At 38.0% G+C, this 20,291-nt stretch overlaps 2 protein-coding genes across 5 annotated transcripts; one reads left to right on the top strand and one right to left on the bottom strand.

The window, feature by feature from the left end:
• Positions 1-5,981: 5,981 nt before the first annotated feature.
• Positions 5,982-8,923, bottom strand: lmo2 (LIM domain only 2 (rhombotin-like 1)). The gene is made up of 3 exons (XM_079465867.1): positions 8,269-8,923; positions 7,364-7,579; positions 5,982-7,158 (listed from the first exon to the last, which is right to left on the bottom strand). Exons 1-3 carry the CDS (start codon positions 8,307-8,309, stop codon positions 6,936-6,938), a joined length of 480 nt encoding a protein of 159 aa, XP_079321993.1. The 5' UTR covers positions 8,310-8,923; the 3' UTR covers positions 5,982-6,935.
• Positions 8,924-11,847: 2,924 nt separating this feature from the next.
• caprin1b (cell cycle associated protein 1b) lies at positions 11,848-19,911 on the top strand. Of its 4 annotated transcripts, none has more exons than XM_079465863.1 (18): positions 11,848-12,056; positions 12,705-12,869; positions 14,048-14,110; positions 14,192-14,278; positions 14,568-14,806; positions 15,051-15,133; positions 16,668-16,817; positions 16,934-16,986; positions 17,071-17,154; positions 17,264-17,431; positions 17,513-17,609; positions 17,702-17,763; positions 17,867-17,977; positions 18,250-18,393; positions 18,471-18,624; positions 18,736-18,939; positions 19,047-19,153; positions 19,410-19,911. In XM_079465863.1, exons 2-18 carry the CDS (start codon positions 12,705-12,707, stop codon positions 19,494-19,496), a joined length of 2,058 nt encoding a protein of 685 aa, XP_079321989.1. In that variant the 5' UTR covers positions 11,848-12,056; the 3' UTR covers positions 19,497-19,911. The 4 variants fall into 4 exon arrangements, with proteins under 4 accessions (XP_079321989.1, XP_079321992.1, XP_079321990.1 ...); XM_079465866.1 differs by lacking the exons at positions 11,848-12,056; positions 12,705-12,869 and adding exons at positions 13,466-13,649; positions 13,779-13,933; XM_079465865.1 differs by lacking the exons at positions 11,848-12,056; positions 12,705-12,869 and adding exons at positions 13,497-13,666; positions 13,779-13,933.
• The last annotated feature ends 380 nt before the right edge of the window (positions 19,912-20,291 follow it).

Below are 20,291 nucleotides of genomic sequence, written 5' to 3'. Positions count from 1 at the left end.
GCAAAATGAGCTCCATTTATGTCAGTACATTAAAACATGAATTAACCTTATTCTTCGTCGGTCAAATGAAAGACTTATCCGAATAAAATGAAGAAAAAAAACACAAAACAGTCAGATATCATATTTAGAACTTAAAATTTGTAGGCTAATGTTTTGTGTGTCATACAAATATTAAAGTTAAGGAAAAACACAGCTACTTCTGGCAGAATGATAGCATTTTGTTTCAACGTTTATAGCGTAGGCCTATAGATTAATTATTATTTAGCAGAATCAAAGATAATGTAGTTTAAATGATATGTTTGCTTTATTTCAGTTAACTGTCACAATCGAAGATAGGTGAATACATTTTTCGAATAATAGGTTTGATTAATTGAAAACAGTAACAAAACAATTCAGACATTTTTAAACTCTAAAACCTTGAGCCTTTTTACATTACGTTGATGTCTCAACTACATTCAAACTGTATTGATTTTTTGTTGATAAACGAATGACGTGTTGGGGAATTATAAGTAAACATAATTACTACTAAATTATATAAGTGGAGTTAAGTCTCTATGATAAAACGTTTGTGCTTTTATAAACATATTCTTGGCTTTTGACATCTGTCTGACGTTTATTAAAATTAACTATAAATAATTTATATTACTTGTTTGATTCAAAATAATTAATTTTGAGTCTAAATCATTTAATTTGTTATGTTTATAATTTATTTTGCAAAGTCTTTTCAAACAAATACCTGTACCTGTGTTTGTCCTAATGTGGCCCATGCAGTTCACTTTTCCTTGTCTTGAATCTTACAACATTTTATAATAACAGGAGATCAGTCTACCATCAAACTAATCATCTGCAAAATATTTTTGAAATATCACATTACAAAAAAGATTCTGTCCATCATATTCTATCCCAGATCTTCCTGTCACTCTTGTATAGAGTTTCTCCTGCTGGTCAGCCATAACCCTAAACGGATCATTACAGGACTGCTGAGAATTTGTGAAAAGCAGTAGATTGTTGACAAAAACCCTAAGATATTGAGAATTTATATTATTGTTCCTGTTTAATATTGTCTTTGTTCAAAACAAGTCTCTACTGGCTCATGAATTGTCCTTTTTTCTTTAAAATTCCTTTTGATTACAACATTTCATTCAAGTAAGTCAAGATGGTGCTCGAACAAATAACCAAATTGCCATACATAAAATGCTTATAACTGCTTTCGTGCGTATGGAGGTCTGAAATAGAGTTCACATGAGACATCTGATGCACTGATTGAATTAAGGACTTGAAAAGGAGTGAAAAGTACTACAATTTATGGTATTTGTAGAAAAAAAGATTATAAAGGGTTAGACTAAATCTCCATTTCAGATTGTTTTAGTTATTTTGGACCATATTTTGGATTAGCATTGCCGAATGTCTGAATGATACGGATCTGAATGAGACAGACAAGGAGTATGGAGTAGAACACTGTGATGACTGGGCCTGTCAGCAAGAAGCTCTTAACTTTATCTTCAAACTAAAGGGCTTTAATCAGTTCATGATATGTTTTCTTTAGACAGGCCCCGATAGCTTTCACCTCCAGATCAATCTGCTTCATTCCTCAATGAAATCTGTTCATATGGTCTCAGACAGGACAATACTGGAAATTGATTATTCTGAACACAAAAGTATCTACATTGAGTTAAGTACATGGCAGTGTGACAGAAAGCGTTTTGTTTTGTACAGTATATTGTTTGTCTGCGTAAGATATTTCTTCTTATGATATATCATAGTACAGAGGTCACCCTCAATTTTCCACTTGCTAGATCGCAAGTGAGTCCAAGTCCACCTTGATCAAAACAGTCCTGTGAAGTATCATGCTATCATGATATATATAGCCACAGACTGTGGTTCATTAAATGAGCTGTTCTGTATAAGCATGACAGCACAAGCAGCATGGGAGACAAACTTCTCTTTAAGGAACAGTTCACCTAAAAATTAAAATTATTTCATCATTATTCACCCTTGACTTGATTTACATCGTCTATCTTTACATCACTTCTTTGTTCTAATGAGAAAGATATCTAGAAGATTGCTTGTAACCAAACGGTTTTGCTTTCCTAAATTCTTCTAAATATCTTCTTTTGTGTTCAACAGAACAAAGAAATATATAAAGCAAATTTTCCTATGTTTGGACAGAATGGGGTCCTCAATTTAGAGGATTTCATTTGATTTAATTCACCATACTTCCGACATGGTTATTCTTGTAGGTGTGGACTGAGCACATTTCATGCTTCGTGTTTCTCACAGCACTTCTTCAGGTGGTTCAGCGACACTGTCTGCTGGGTCTGAGGTCATATTGAAACAAGAACAGAGGACCTTCTCAAGCAATAATTATGTGGAATGTCCTGACAGAGACTCTTTCATACTCTAATGAAAGTCATACTCCCCATCTTAAGGAAAGGTCACTTCATCAGTTCGACAGGATGTTAAGGGTAGGACAGTAGATTTGACACTTAGAGTCCTACCCATGTTTGACTGTTAACTTGACATATATTTCCAGAGGCCTCAGGAAGTGCTTTATAGGAAGTGTAAACTAGGTCTGAATTACTTTAAAAAAAGTCACAGAATGTATGAAAGCCTCCAGACCTCATTTTGAACTTAACAACAATGAAAAGACCTCAGTCACATTTCAGTTGAATGGCACGCAAGAAACAACATGTTAAGAACAAGATGAAGGCACATGACGACAGATTATTATTATACTTTGAGTCAGGACTGATCTTTACTTTTGTAATGATCTGACACATTTCTATGTGTAGAAAGAATTTTGTTCAATGGTTTTTAAAGCAACACGATTCAGGTTTTAGGTACTGTTATGTGTCAAACTATTTTTGACTTTACTTTTTTTGGCTCATGCACAATCATGACTGTTATTGAATAACAGTTAGTATCTCAATTTACATCACATTGAGAAAGTTGTTCAACAACTCCTCTGACTCTCAAATGAGGCCTTCAGTTTGGCCTGCATGATAAGAAAACAACTTGTTGATTCTTGTCATCTTGACCAAATCGTTTCACTGTGGCCCAACAGAATTTTTGGGGAATTGTTTTGCTGGACCGAGGATTATGTGTTTTATCACATTGTGATGCAGTTTGGTGGTTTTTACAGTCTCCTTTAATTTGGCAAATGTGGTTGAATATATAACAGCCAGCATGAATGTATCGGTTTGTATTGTCTTGAGAAATGCTTTTTTTTACTTTGAGTTCTTAGACCCATGTGAACATATCTGAGTGTTGTCATGGGAAATTATATTATGAATACTGACAGGTCTAAATTCATTTCTCTGCCTTTCTTTGTTATGATTCAAAGATGGAACGTATTATGTTAGAAAAGTATTTTCAGATACATTTTAAAGTACTTTTAACATTCTAAATATTAATAATATATTATATAGTATAATTATAAAGACCGTGAATTCATATTATTTTAATATTTACGTGAAAAGCTGACCATTCATGTGATTTCTGTGTTGAATAAACATGTTTCAGTTCACCCAATAATAATAATTTTCTGTCATCATTTATTCACCCTAATAACCTGCATGACTCGCTGAAGTGTTCAATAATGGAAGTAAATGGGGGCCAATGTTGTTTGCTTACCATTGTCCCTCAAAAGATATTTTTGTATTTTGCAGAAAACAGAAAGTTATATAGGTTTGGATTGACGTAAGAGTGAGTAATTGATGAAAGAATTGTTATTGTTCTGTTTAAACAATGTCAATTGGCCAAAGTTTCTATAGTGAGATTGCACAAATACAAATCCTGTCACATGCTTCTAACAGGAAGGCCAACCCTCTCAGTTGATTGGAAACATGCATTTTATGGGAAGGGCAATTACTGAGAGAACCTGGATAAAACTAAAAAACTATTGCCATTTTCCATCACCTACCTGAAGAGAAAATAGCAGGCATCTCAGCACATGTGAATGTCTAGACACCAATGTGAAATTTGTTGGTTTTCCACCAACTTCACCAAATTGACAGGCCTAATACAGTATATACAGTATCTAGCTGACCTCCTAATAATGAAAGAGTTAAATATGTTTTTATAGAGGTCAATATTCTCTCCCCTCCCCTATTGTGGATTTATGCCGTTGGACAAAATGACACATGCTCATCAACCTTTTTCAAACTGATGTTAGGGGCTGGTCTGTTAGCTTTAAATCAACGAAGATGAGTGAAAAAAGGATGCAACATACGTAAAACACCACAATCCACGCAGATATTGGTATCTCACAGAAATTTACATAAACTGGGGTCAGAAAGCTAAAGGAAATAAATAAATAATGGACAGCAGAATGTATGATGAAAAAGATTTCTTAAGCAGGGTTTGGTTTAGTGAGGTTTTATCACTCACTTATTTTTCCTAAATTCCTATTTTTTTTATATTGACCTTTTCTCACAGAACATTGAGCTTGTTATTCTTTGCAGAACTCTTTGAAAGTCACGTAAAAATCAAGTTTGTTTCCAAAATTATACCCAAGGGGTTACCAGACAAAGATTATTGTTGCAAATAACAAATATGGATCGCAGTGGGCACATCAGTGTGTTCTATCAAAGACCATGTGACAGCACCTTTGAACAAAGCAAAGTCAGTTTTATAATGAACTGCAGATGCACATGTGGATTCTCTGTATCCATGCCCAGATTTGTGAGTTTAAAAATTCAACTACTATCGTATATACTTGAGATGTTTTGGATTTGGTTCTATATTTAAATATAGCTCACATGTATGAGATCAGACTTGCTTTAAAGTTCATCATCAGATTGGAACTATTTTAGTCTTTAGTCTTAAATAGCATGATACCCCATAGATGGATAGTGTCTTCATTCAGCGGCTCGGATAGAGCCTTCAAGCATATAGACAGCTGGACTCCAGACTGGGTCTTCTTTACTCTTTGACAGCAGCTTTTGTAGGTGATGAACCAGAGATCAGATTTAGGTCCAGTGATACCAGAACATTTTCAAGGAGTCGGTGGCTGAGATGATCACGTGAGGTTTCATGGTTTTAATCATTGTCATCAGGCAAAAACGTACTGAAGAAGATGAAGTTGTGGGTAAGTCGCACACATGGGAGGCATTTCAGAATAATTTTAGAACATGTAAACCCCATGGTGGACTGAAAGAAGATTTATGGCCTTTAAAGCTCCTAATATATGCTTATACACAATAATTTTATATTTTGTATACACAATACTGGTTTTACATTATGGGTCAGGTTTATATAGCCACTCTATACTGAGACTGGTGAGACTGTTTTTGTATAATTGTTCAGGAGTTTTAAATAAATGAAATTAAAATCCTACACATACATACAGAATTGTTTTAGTCTCTTTATACATGTAATAAATGAAGCCATTCAATGTCACCTGTATTTAGTTACACTGTCCATTTTTGGATCTCTGACGCCCCCTTCTGTTTTCCTATTTAAATCATTTTTATAATTTTGCATTCCTTCAAATAACAAAAAATACATTACAGCAGTGAAGAAAAGTAAGGAAAGTGAAGTGAGAAAGTGTCTTTAGTTAATATGTCTAATGCATAGTGTTTTCTAAACGTTCATATGAATCTGTGAAGACATATAGCAGAGATGCTGATGAATGTATGCTGATAACGGGTCACATTCATTGCACTTCTGTTAAATCTGTCTCAACACCGCTTCTGGTAAAGCACAGCATCTGAACACTTTAAAGCTGAGTGCTGAGATGAAAAATCTAAAACCTTGTCAGTGTTAGAACCTGTGGCTTTCAGGTTAAAGGTTAATTATTTAATTACCATATGTCACTTTTTCCCAAAAATGCTGGTCTCAATATACGTAGATGATAATATGGCATGTATGTTACTCTTCTACTCTAAACTTGACGTTTGAAAGAGTATGTGAGTAGAAGAATGTCTTTTTTAGCATCAAGGCTTAATCTGGCTATGATCAGATAGTATGACCGACTGTTCTCATATCTGCTTTTAATTATAAACATAATTTATCTATAATGGAGATGTTTACAGTAAATATGACAAACTTTCAGTTTCATATTGAATAATTGTCTGCACCACCTTCATACACCAAACCTGCACATATACCAGCAGTAGCTTGTTTTTCTTTGCATGTCCCTGTAGAATTAAACCTAAAAAGCAGTTTTATTTTTGACTATTACTAAATAAAGTTCTAAAGAAGAGCTCCTTTAAACAACAGTGATAACGGGGAGGTCTTCTTCAAAATGATGTTTTGAGGATTACCCCTGACTGCATCTTTTTCAATGTTTTAGTCTTTTATCTCAAGTTTATGTAAGTCAAGATATAATCATTTCTTAAATAAAGCATAGTAGAAGAATAGACCATGAATCAGGCCTTAAATATAGAAATTACACACTTTTAAATATAGATATGATAGTTTATTAAAGGTTAGTCATTTATTACTTTTGGTATGTTTTGTAAATTATTAAAGTAATTTATTGCTGTCAGTAATTCTTTCTCATTTATATAACCAACACACCCATTATTATATACAGATGAAACACAGTGTGTGAAAGAACAAAGGGATCTTTGCTGTTTTTTTGGGGGGGGAAGCATAGGTAATGCGCTAAGCAAGAATCTTCACACATTTTAGTGTGAAGTGTTTTTAGAGAAATTAAAATTTCTTATAGTTTTACTTTCTATGAAAGTATCAAAGGGAAATAGAGTTTTTTGCAATACATTACAAACTGTATTGGTGTAGATATTTGATATAAAAAAATGTATGCTACACGTAGTTTGTCAAATCTCAATAACAAAAAATAAAACAAAGAAATGATTATTTAGAAAATGTTTCTGATTGTGGTTTCTAGAGCTAAAATGAGAATTATGTGTTCGTCCTGTGTTTTGTAAAAATATTATTGACTACATACAGGGTTTGTGACGGGGAGAAAACTACATCATGTTGCCATTCAGTTTGGTCCACTCAAAAATGTCCTGCTCACACACAATATCTGAATTGATTAGCAGGTACCGATCTCCAACACAGAAGTGTTTCTGACAGGCGGCACATTTGAAGCATTCAAGGTGGTATACTTTGTCACGGACACGCATTGTCATTTCAAAGGCCCGGATCCTCTTTTCACAAGAAGCACAGAGCCCATCCTGACCAAATAGCCTGCAGAAAAATTACATTAACTGTAAATTCTGACACACACATCATCCAATAATGACATCTCTGTGTATACCTATTTCAAAATATAAAGTTTAATAACAAAGACAAGTTGCATTATGCAAATATTGTCAGATTCAAAAACACATAGGGATGCATGTCTCTCATCTGTACCCTTAAGAGACAAATAAATATCTTTATCCCAATTTACCTGAGGTAGTCCCTTCTACACAGCTTCCTGCCAAGTTTGTAGTAAAGCCTGCGGCCCACCTCCCCCAAGCGACAGCCGCAGAGGTCACAGCTTAGGCAATCCTCATGCCAATACTGTTCGATAGCCTTAAGGAAGAAACGGTCCCCGATGCTCTGCTGACACCCGCCGCACGTTAGGAGTGATGGTGGCATCTGGAGCACCTCATCAACGGGTTCCCTGTGATTGAACACGCCATTAAAAAAGCTACACCTGAATGTAAAGGTTCTAGGTTGGCTGTATGGTGTCATAAAGAACAAATAAAGACAATAAAAAAGTCATAATAAATGTTTTTTAAGAAACGATTAAGGGAACCACACATTGTTCCAGCATGGGACGCTTTAAGAATGTACCATTTTCAACGCCAGATGGCACAATCGCATGTTTGAAAAGCAAGAGAAACTCTTGTCAGATATAATCCATACAAGTACACATTTTCTGGATGTATATTGGTCCTAACCGCTTCCTCTACAGCTTATAACCGTTTGCACTAGCTGCAATAACTGCTTTTACCCCAGGGGAGAAAAGAAGCGTTAAAGTTCGCTAGGCAAATGAGCGCTGCTCCGGGCCACTGCACCCTCGGTTAATAATAGTAAACCTACTTTAAATTATAGGCCATTGTGAACCAGCTAAAACTCATTTCATTACAAATCTAAAGCTTTTTTAGTTGTGGACACGCTGTGTGTTGGTGTTGTTAAAGCTTGACTGCGTAAAAATAGGCCACTTTTAGAAAATTATTGCGCATACGTTAAAATAAGCAAAGCACACCGCAGTACACGTTTCTTTGGTTGACTAAATATTACAATTACGCAAAAGCAATAAAAGTAAACACACATTTTCGGCCTAACAGATTTAGTGTTTATACTTACTCGTTAGCCTCCATGGTCTTTCTCTCTATTGTAGATGCCATGTTAAATGAATGCCTCAGGGATTGTCCTGCGCATTTGCGCACTTGAAAAACAGGTATGTCCCACACTCGACGTCAGTCACACCAATGTCCCCAAAATGAAAAACTGTACAAAAACGGTTCACGCGTGCCGATAAAATGCACCTGCCTTGCTGCCTTTGAATGCACTAGAGAGGAGAACAACCCACACAAGACATCAGTTACTCCAAATTCCAAAGCATTCCTATCATCCGATTGAATCCAGAAAGAATGTCCAGAATTAATGTGACTCCGTCAGCCCAGACCCCACGCATTCAGTCCTCATGCTTTCTGTTATTTCTAAATAAAGAAGTGATGACAGGCAGATGTGCCACACGCACGTTGGTTAATGACACCATGGATGTAGAATGACACGAAGCGTGCGCGTATCCTCTGCGATGCGTAGCTACTGCGCGCTGTCCCGTAAGAGGCTGCTGTCTCTGGTCCCGTTATTGTAGGGCAGCAGGTATTTTTAAATGGCCCTGCCCCCTCACTTACTGCTTTCTTTTCCGACTTCCTGCTCACGACCGCTCGACAATGAGAGGAAATAGCGCTCCTAGATGCCGCTGCTCGCCAGTCAATTATAAACCCCTGGACTCGTGACTCGAGGGGTCACGACCAGCCACGACAAGCTCACGACAACCTCTTTGATTATTACATACCAGAGGCTCAAATAATAAGATCAAACTGTCCAAACAATAAACATAGTTTGAAACAACTCTGCAATTCTGATAATTATTGATTTTCATTATTCAGTTAAAAGCACACAAATGCATAACATAATTAAACAGGGTCAATATTTTGAGCAAGGGTAAATAACCAATTGAGTTTTAATTATAAGATTTAGAGTAGATCTGATGTGAATGAATGTGTATGATGTGCTGTTTTTGCAGAATTACTTATTTATTCACAATTCCAGTACATGTCATCGCTTCTTAGGCACATGTACATATAGCATCTGTAAATAAATAAATGTTTTTATCTCATGTCTTAATTTGGTCTTAATTTAACTCTTTATTTGTTTTTTTTATATGTCTCATGTAATTGTTGTATTTGGATCTGTGCTTAATGCTTCAATTCTCAAAGCATATATCATCTTGAATGTGAATGTTGATTTCTTGTAACTATGATTCATCGTGTTCGCCACACCACATCCCAGTTGACACAGCAAACTAAATTATGCAAAGTCATAGTCGTTTGAAAAAACAAACAAACACACATTACATTTGCTGTTGTCACGAAGCTAGGACACCAAATGGCTACTTTAAAACGTTTAGATATATCCCCTCACACCCATTTCTGTTTGATGCCGTTGGGAGAAACTGCTCTTATCTCCTACCAGAGGGGCTCGGGTTGCAGTACTGGGCCAGGAGATAAAACACCCAGCATAAAACTGCTCCAGCGACACTGATGGCCAATGGCAACGGTAGCCGTCCAAAGAAGAGGCAGTTTCGGAGCCATATGTTGGCTGTATTTACACCAACCTGTCCCTTAGGCATAATAACAATGTGAGGTCAATAATTGCCCTCGGCAGGATTTCTGATCCCCAATTGGAATAATGTATAATAGGTATAATGGGCAATTTAAATATGATTGTACATCATTTTGAGTGCCCCGGATCTGTGGCAAATGGAGAGAGTGTTTGAAACTTGTGCTTTCCAAATATGAGTAACTATCATCTTTAAGTGCTTGTTCCTTTACCAAGACTTTAGGGCTACATATCCAATGTGTTAGCATAGATAAACATTAGTTTGTGTGTTTCAACAGTTTGCTTCTCAATAAGTGTTAAAACTGCGTGTGCAAGGCGTCCACCATTTCCTGTGATTGGACACAGAAAACCCAAAGGATGTACAGGAAATGAACACAGATGAACCTTGCCAGGGGGTGGTATAAGCCATGCTGACTTCCTACTCGTTTCACTTGATCACCCTGCTGGACTCTGATTGGTTGGATAACTCCAGATGGCCCCCCCTTGATAGGAGCATGGCTTTTCAGACAGTGTCTCGGAAACCACTGACTGTCAACTCATCTATTGGCAGGAAAGCCTTACCTCAGGGTAGATTTCTTTCAGAAAGGGTTAGGGATATATTAAGTGTTACAAACATAACTTGTTACATCTCTGCATTATAGATTTTTAGGGGTTATATGTGCATCATATATGTTTGCAGAAACATGCTTTGGAAATTTGGGAGCCACCATTAAACAATGCAAAGTGTCTTGGGAATATACCTGCTGTAACTAGAAAGACCAAACTCATATACCAGCATTCTGTAGCTGTGCAGTAAGAAATCACTGTAATAAATACACAAGCTGAAGGGATATTTCACCCAAAAAGTTGGTAACCAAACAACGTCGGCACACATTCACTTCCATTGTATGGACACAAAACCAATGCAAGTGAATGGTTGCCAGTCAACAGCATTCTTCTTTGGTGTTCTACGGAAAAAAGAAAATTATATAGGTTTGAAATGACAAGAGGGCGAGTAAATTTTTGGGTGATCTATCAAGTAACATTATTATATATTGTGCATTATTGCAAGTGTGAAATATGCATTGCCATCAATAGCCGTTCAATGTTGTGACTTTGGGTTTGTGACGTCGGGTGATCATTGGCCACTCTACATTCCATATGTGACATTGATAAAGATGTTGAAGGACTTAAGTCAAGTGCCACTACACTAACTTACTGAAGAGAACAGAGAGCGGAAATTGAGTCACTGTTGAAAGGGAGCTTCAATTTCCCATGGGATCTTTCTCTAATCAGTATTATTCCTGACAAAAACAACCTTTCAATAGAACAGTGCTATTAGAGAGCAGAGCAACCATGTTAACTGCTTCCTGAATTTGCCAAACAAAATCTCACGCCTCTACATTCACATTATGCATGAACGGTTTGCTACATAAATATGCAGCCTAATCTTAATTGAGATATATATTAGTAGGAAATGAATCCTGAAAACATAACAGAAAATGAAATCTCATTTGCATAAATGAGTACCTTCCAAAGGCAGTTAAACAATTTGAAAAAATACACAATACACACCGTGTAATGCGTTGTCCTAATGCAACTCAAGTGGATGGACTGGAATGTGAAACTGGCCGAGGTTTTAATCTTCATCTCAGTGCTGCCATCTGCCGACTGATTATGTGCTATACAGATGCATTTTAATCGAAACCTTACACCACTAAACCAATATTTAATTACAGCAATGATGTGACAACAGTATAACGTAAAGATCACACACACTCACACTTCACACAATAGTCATGTTTATTTTCCTTTTGTATGTTGGTCATAGTTATATGCGTAACATATGCATGAAGTCAGCCAGTTTTCATTCGCGTTCAGTTACAAACAAAATGGCATGACGTTTTGCCTGCTTATTAACGTAATAAAATGTTTTAATGATTCCGCCAATATGAAAGCTCTTTCATTATTATCATAGTTGTAGTTATTTTTTGTGGTAAATTGGTCGGGCATGCTACTATTCCTTATAAAAGATGTAAATAAACGTCAGTCGGTACAGGCACAATCTTGGGCATCTATTAACGGGTCCCTTCCTCATTATAAACCTTTTCCTCTACGTTCAGTCGTTCTCAGTTGTCGGTGAGGCCGGCGGGGCGGATCCCACGTTAAATTGATAGAGAAATCAAAAGGCAAACGCAGCAACCCTTCGGCTTATTTACTTCAGACTATTGTTGTTCACCCTTGTGGATATATTGCGCAAAAAGGTGAGAACCTAGTCGGTCTTCCATGAAATAAACGTGTCTGATGGGAAATGCCCATATTGGGTTGCTATGACAATGTGATGGTATTTGTAGTCCCGGATTTTGTGGAGAAAAAAAATATCGTGGACTGGAAATACAAGGATGGAAATCTGCCATCGTTAATTCATACAAATAATCTATAATTGATTTTGCCAACCAGCAATTTGTCAAATTTGAACTAGTTGGTTGATGAGAACTTTGATCTGGTTTCTCGCCTATTGTAAACTCAAATTGTCTCTATATTATACTTGGATTATCGTTGATCACAGCATTGGTGGTGACGACACTGGTAACGCTATCCTACATCCCACATGTTGTGATGACTGAGAATGAAGATAATCTAACAGTTGACTATGATAAAGACGGGTTGTTCTGTACTTTAAAGCACTATCCATTTGACCATTGATATTCTTGGGTGTGTTTCCCACACATAACACTATTATTCAAATCATAAAACCAGACATCTTGTCACATTTTTAACGTAGGCCATTGTCTTTGTGTGACAACAAAGCAGCCCTATTGGAGTCAAAGACATGTCTATGCATGGACATTTAAGTACAGGGTTTACGAAATGCGTTTAATAAATACAAAAACCTACTCGCCCGTTATCAGATGCCGTCGGCAACAAACAGCACCAGGACTGTGAAGTCTGCCAGCCCAGACTTGGGATCTGCTCCCGGATCAATGAACCAAAACACAGCCATCAACCAGTCAGAGGCCATGAAGCAGGTGCTGGTGGTTCTTGAAAAGAAAGTGCGCAATATGGAGAAGAAAAAGGTACTGATGTCATTACTCTCTTCACTTATTGTGTTTAACAACCAAACGTGCGAAACAACCTTAATTTATTAAAATTAAAACATGCCTTGTTTTAGAATACCAGACTGGACTTCCCTGAATACCTCAGTTTGTGACCAAATTATTAAAAGCGGGGTTTCATATTTAACACTCGGGAATTGTCAAAAATGTATATGTGAAATATACACACCATAAGTGTATTTCTTGCTATGCGATGCTTCATCAGATAGCAAATCCTTCTAACTTTAGAAAGGTCCGTTAAACGTCCAACGGTAACTTACTGGGATTGTTTTTACCAAGACGTTTTGTTTAAACGACCTTTTTAATGTTTGTTTGAATGTTACTCGTTTACAAGATAAAATATTAAGGTTACTGTCTTTTCTTTTGTATCCCCACACGCAGACGCTAACCGGTTAGCATTCAGTCTCAGCACACGCTAGCCAGTTTAACTTTTGAGTTTATACCGATTCCAGTGTCTTTTATGTACGGTCATAGCCATTTACATTTCTTTTATATCTCAAATAAAGACACTGTATGAAATTGAATACCAATATGTGTCGTCACGCTTTTGTTCTGTTGTTCATATCACGATGAGCCTAGCACGCACATGGAGATGAAGCTAATATGGCGACCTGAAACGGGTTCTGCATGCGAAAATGGGGAAAACTGTCGACGCGAATGTGCATGCAGACGGAATGTTTTTGTTCGGGAACCGAAGCGAGGATTTCCCGTGACCGTCTTGGCGTGGTTTTGTGGAGATAAGTGGGTCACAGACAGCTGTGTGTGTCCTCGTGATTCTTAATAAGCGCCTTTAGGGTTTCTGGGCTTTACATTATAGACTTTTAGTGGAGCACGTTGACGGCTTTATAAATCAACTCATTTGTTTTATAGGGAAAACGTAAAAAGTTTATTTCTTTGGACGCTTTCTGGTGGACACTACATATATTAGTTGGCAGTGTTACAGTGCAGAAATTAGATGACCCCTTCAATTCAACCGCAAAGTGGAGCTTTCTGTTTCAAGTTTTCTGCCTTTTAGACCTTTGATGGTATTTGGAAAATTACATTTATAATTTAAAATGTATCCTCAATAGATGTCCTTTCATATAATGGGTATAATATTACAATCAGGTTAAATTCAGATTATTATTTTCTTTCTACAGGGGAAGCTTGATGATTACCATGCCAGGAAAAGCAATGGAGAAAGTCTCAACCAGGACCAGCTGGTGGGTAAACTCTCTTTTTCTTGTTCCTCTGTTGTGTATTTAATTAAAAAATATATAAAATAAATTTTTGAATCGATTTAGGAAGCACTGACTAAGTACCAGGAAGTAACTCATAATCTGGAGTTTGCACGGGAACTGCAGAAGAGCTTTTTGGCTTTGGGTCAAGAAGTGAGTACATTTTGATTTGCTTTTCTGTAGCCTAAAGGTTTTACTTTGTGTTAAAGGGCTCATATGGTGCCAATACGTGTTTTTCTGTGTCTTTGGTGGATACTACTTTGGTGGTATAAATTGCCCATGCATGCATTAGACACTAAACGTATGATTTGACTAAGACCGCCCAAATATATACGCAAGTAAGGGGGGTGTAACTGTCAGTGCAATTGCTTTGGAACCTGATGTTAAAGTGTGTGCATGTTGTCTCAGTTTTTACATTACTATGGATTTGTATATTCGTTAGATGCAGAAGACTATAAAGAAAACTGCACGGCGTGAGCAACTGCTGCGAGAAGAGCTGGAGCAGAAAAGGCTTAAAAGGGTTTTGGAGCTGCAGTTTCTCCTCGACCGACTTGGGGATGAAAGTGTGCGGCAGGAGCTGTTGCACGGCGCTGGAGGTCCCCCAGTCCTAACTGAGGGTGACCTCACGGCTTTGGATGAGTTTTACAAGCTGGTGGGACCTGAACGTGACCAAAAAATCAGGTCAAGTGATGTCCATTGTTTTGATGTGTCATTTTACAGATTGCTGAGATTTAGTAGTAAGATCAATTGAAAGAGTAGCTAAAAGTTTTGTGCTTCCAGAATATATTTGACATTTATTACGAATTTGGCTTTTTGGTTTTTGATCATTAAATTCCAGTGTGCAAAATGTCTGTTGTTTGTACCTCTTATTCAGGTTTCATTTGGGTTATGTATTCATAATGATATGCTCTCTTATCTCTCACAGATTGACTGACCAGTATCAAGAAGCATCTCAGCACTTATGGGACCTTTTGGAGGGGAAGGAGAAGCCTGTGGCAGGAACAACATGTATGTCTATCCTAGTTTTTTCAGAAGACTTTGCATGGTCAAGAGTTACTTTAAATGTACCTGTTATGCATAAAAAGGCCTTTAGATGGAACCGGTTTAAATTAAATGTAGATACTGTGCAAGAGATGTCGAATGGGAAATTAATAGGCACATGTCTATATGCAGTTGGGAGGGGATATTTTAAAATGTTTGATTGTAGACATGGGGTGAATCTGAAATGGCATAGGCCAAGGTGGCTGTCGCTACGTTCACAAAAAATTATATATTTTTATCCTTTGCTACACCTGCCGGAAAGAGCCTTGCCCGTGGAAGATTTTTGATGCACGAGCACCACCTCTGCTCCACTAACGAAGCACCCCATGTTTACATACAGACGAGAACTCGCGGCAGGTGGCGCGAATGATGCAAATCGGACAGCCATCCTCATCTTCTGCGACAGTTGAAAATATTTGTCAGTTTGCGCATCACTCTCGCTAAAAAATTAACTTTTTCTGTGAGTAATAAAGAGCGCGGAACGTGATTTGTGTTTGGTTTGAACCCAGCATTCAGGCCAATTCACATTTTGTCTATAAAACCGTGCGGAAAGTGTGAGCTGCGCCTCTTTCTCTCTCCAAATTGCGTGCCACTCTGAAAAGTTGAACTATTTCCATCTTGATGCGGTGCTGACGCACCTAGAAAAAGGTGCGCAATGCGCTTCCGTTGCCCCTATTTGCATGTGTCTACATTTATAAAGATGCGACTTGTGAATCGGGCCTTTGGTCTAGCACCGGGATTCGTTTGGACAACCAGAATCAAGATAACGGCATAGTCTTTTTTTAGGTCCTTGTAGGTGCAAATTCACGCAATCAAACCTTCATTTGCTTTTTGAACTTTTACGAAAGCTCTTAACTCTTTTAACATCAGCTCTGCACTTTATTTTCTCAATGTTTTAATTAAAACATAAACCCAAAATTCAGACGTGCAAGTGGTTTGCTAATGATGGACACTTAGGAAGGTGCACCTCTCAGAAAACGTAGGAAAAAAAAATTCATTTTAGATGTTTAATTACGACTTCGAGCATTTGGATTTTCACTTTTCAACAAAATTATTGTCATGTGATTAGCTACTGCTCCATAGATGTCATATGGTGTACTTAAAAAAAACTAAACTTGTGCAGGGCAAGTAAAGAAATTGAAAACCTATCTATAAAATTAATATTATACACTCCTATAATACTGAATAACTGCAGGACACCTACAAGTTATATGCAAACAGTGTTTATGAATGGTTAATATGCAATATATTGCTTGGCCATCACTTAGATGGCTTACAGCTTCGAGTGTTTCCCTGCACAATGTAAGGTCATGTGGCTCATGGCATTTAAATATCATCCACTGGCAAAGCACCAGCAGGACAGATGATATGCTGAATGCTAGTCAATTTAATGGTTTAGACTTTTTGGTCCCATTTTCTGAATCCATAACCTTCATAAAGATGTTATTGAAAGAAGGGTATTATTAGTATGATGAAGTCTAATTGATTTGTTCCATCTCAGATAAAGCACTGAATGAGACATTGGAGCGAGTTTTGCAGAGCGGTTACTTCGACATAGTGCAGTCTCATCAGAACGGAGATTGTGCAGAGGAGGAAGAGCAGACTACTGCAGTGGAGGTGCCGGAAGTCGAGGAGCACCCAACAGACACAGGTACAATTCATTTTCTCTGCATCATGTTACACAATCAGGTGACTCTGCATTATTTTGAAACTACTGCAATCCAAGCTGATTTTTCTGAGAAAGGGACCTTGTGTGTTGTCTTGCAGAGGGTGTAATGCCAGAAGAGTATACAGAACCCATTCCAATTGAGCCAACAGAGGTGAGACATGTTCACTTTCCTAATCTCAGTTAATTCTCTTGATCTTTTCTTGATTGCTTAGGTTTATATTTTTGTTCTCTTCAGTTTGTAAATAGGCAGTTAATTTCAGAGACCGCATACAGTAGTGGAGATAAGGAGCAAGGAGAGGAATGGAGTGCGGAAATGCAGGTAAGCTGCTTTAGAAATTCCTTGGCCACTTGTGGGACTGCTTTAGGACATTTTTGGTGTGTAACTGGTTGTTTCAAAAGCATTGATCAGTATTTTGGCCATGTCACAGGTTGTAAACTCCATGCAGCAGCCAGTGCAAGCTGCTCCCACTCCTGTTGTCCCAGAGCCCCATCCGCTGACTACGGTGAACCCCACACCCCCTTCTGACCCTGTGGTAAGGAAACAGGTGGTTCAGGATCTCATGGCACAGATGCAGGGACCCTACAACTTTATGCAGGTGAGGTTGTTTTTGCCAGCCTGTTTTATTTAGCATATGTCTGGGTGTGTTTTTTAAATTCCCTATTTTTCTCAATCCCAGGATTCCATGCTGGAGTTTGATGGGCAGGCCCTCGATCCAGCTATTGTATTGGCACAGCCTATGAAGCCGGACTTGCCTCCAATGTTGTGTCAACCAGGCAAGTTCATAATACAACATGTATTTTAAAGTGCTATTATTTGTTAAGTGTTTGTAAAAATGTATGCTAACGCACTGGACTGTTTTTAACAGCTAACCTAGACTCTCGTCTCGCACAGCTGCCAGCTGTTGCCATTCAACCCGAACCCACACAAGTAAGTGTAGCAAAGTATTCCTGGATACAAATATCACAATACCACAGACATTTCAATAAAAGTATTTGGATGTCAGTTGTTTTCAAATATGTATCTTCTTTAGATCCCCATGGTCTCTCCATCACCAGAAGCATTCTCCGCACCGCCCTCACTGTACCAGTCCTCTCACATAGCTGATCCTCAACAACAAACAGACTTTATTGATCCAATTCCGGTGAGCCGTCAACCATTCTTATCGTGAATTTCAAAAAGTCTACAGAATTTATGGTTCTACCCAGCAAAGCTGGTAGTGTTTGCCTATTTGGGATGTTAATGTTGACTTTTAAATTGAATTAAACTTAGCACTTTTGTTTTAGTCTTGAGGATGTTTAAGAAGTCATAACTTTCTTAGCGCTCTCGTCGGTTTTGAATTCTGCCCACAAATGCAGCGGCAGCTTAAAACTGAGCACTGTAGTATAATTATATAAATTGTTGTTCTGTTTGTAGGTCTCTATGCCCCTGACAGAGCAGCCACCTCCATCCACGACTCTTCCTCCAGCCTCCCAAACACAAGCGTTCCAGTCAGGCTCCAAACCTCAGCACAGCGGTGGCATCAATGTCAATGCTGCACCATTCCAATCCATGCAGACGGTAATATATAGCACTACATTGCATAGTGGTGTTATGCAATAATTACTTTTTACTTATCAATTTGTTCTTTCTGACAGGTGTTCAACCTTAATGCACCCGTCCCACCAGCTAATGATACAGATTCAATTAAGCAGACCAGGCCGTACCAGAATAGCTACAACCAGAGTTTTAATACCCAGACGCAGCCCCCTATAGAACAAGCGGACATGCCACCAGAGCAGCTCCAGTCTGGTGAGAAAATCATTGCAATACTTTCATCCTCTATATATTTCACTAAATAATGATCCCTTATCCACACATGCTCCTAGGGTCGTAGTTTGAATAAGCCTATTGTCTTCACAGTGGTAGGTGCCTTTCATTCTCCAGACCAATCGCTTCCAAACTCCACTGGCCACCAGCCAATGTCCCAGCAACCAAATGGCCAGGGCAACGGGTTCAGCCGGCAGTCTCAGTCCTTCTATAACAGCAGAGGAATGTCTCGCGGGGGTCCTCGGAACGCACGCGGCGTGATCAACGGCTACAGAGGAACATCCAATGGTTTCAGAGGTACAGAATAACACTGAAGTACTGCAGCTTCTGTAATTGTTGGTAATGTTTGATTGTTTTGGATGATTATTGATGAAAGGATTTAATAAGGTTTTAATTTATTCAAGGGGGATATGACGGTTATCGCCCACCTTTCTCCAACTCTGCAAATCCAGGATATGGACAACCCCAGTTCAGTACACCCCGGGACTACCCTAACAGCAACTACCAGAGGGTAAGACACGTGCCCTGTATTATATAGAGAATAAATCTTTCATTTTTGTTATGTTAGGGTCTGTGGGGCTTAGAGAACAGGGTAACTATTTCAATCAAACAGCTATTGAAGGCACAGTAACAATTCATAAAGGCATGTTTTTCACGACTTTTACTACTAAATAAACAATTGAATATGTATTTGCATAATTTGGATGCTGAAAATCTGTACTTTAAAAATGGCTTTTGCTAATTGGTTCCTCTCTCTCTCTTCACAGGACGGTTACCAACAGAACTATAAACGTGGTGCCGTTCAAGGTTCCCGAGGGGCGCCCCGAGGAAATGCTCAAGCCATGCGATCTTAAGCCTTGTAAACTGACCTTGTATCCTGGACCACACTGAACATTCAAAATGGAAAAGTGCATACGTCCTGCCCCCTGGATTGATCAAACAATGCCTATTCTGAAATGTTGAATTTGCAACCTTTCAAACATTCAGAACACAAGCTGAATACTGAAGATTTTTAATGCTACCCTGTGTTTCTAACAGACTCCTGTGAACTTGAAAGACTTGGTTAACTTATTTTTTGTATCAAATAAAACTCTCATACCTACCACAGCTGGTCCAATACTGAGAGTTCTCTTTCTGCTCCGCTGTTTTGTTCACACTAACACATTTGGGATCCAACATGTTTTAATTTGGTATATTTTAAAGACGTTCTCTGCCCCTTAGTTTGTAAAGTTATTGTTGCCTCGAGTTTCAATAAAGATGTTGCATTCATTTTTGCTGCTGCAGTGTCTGTGGTTAAATAAATTGCAATACATTGGAACTTAAAAGTATAATTGAAAATTGTATGCTGATACCTTAAAATTAGTACTGATAATATCATCTAGCAGAAAAATGACACAAATATAACTGCTGCTTGAAAACAATCAAAGCACCCTGCATCCACTCAATCTACACAAGTTTATTCCTGTCTTCCCTCCCATCTGCCATTAGACTTTATAACACTAGGAACCCCAGAACTTTGTTCTGTTAACCACTGTAAGCGCTAGGGAAGATGGAATTTTGCTGCTTGGTAGATAACAGTTTTTTTAAATGGCTTTTCCACCTACAGCTGCACTGTTGTACCCACCTAACTTGCCAACAAGTGCTGAACA

Source organism: Barbatula barbatula (genome assembly GCF_947034865.1).
Source record: "Barbatula barbatula genome assembly, chromosome: 10".
Lineage (NCBI taxonomy): Eukaryota > Metazoa > Chordata > Actinopteri > Cypriniformes > Nemacheilidae > Barbatula > Barbatula barbatula.
The sequence above is the reverse complement of the archived record's forward strand: the minus strand, read 5'-3'. Positions and strand labels throughout refer to the sequence as shown.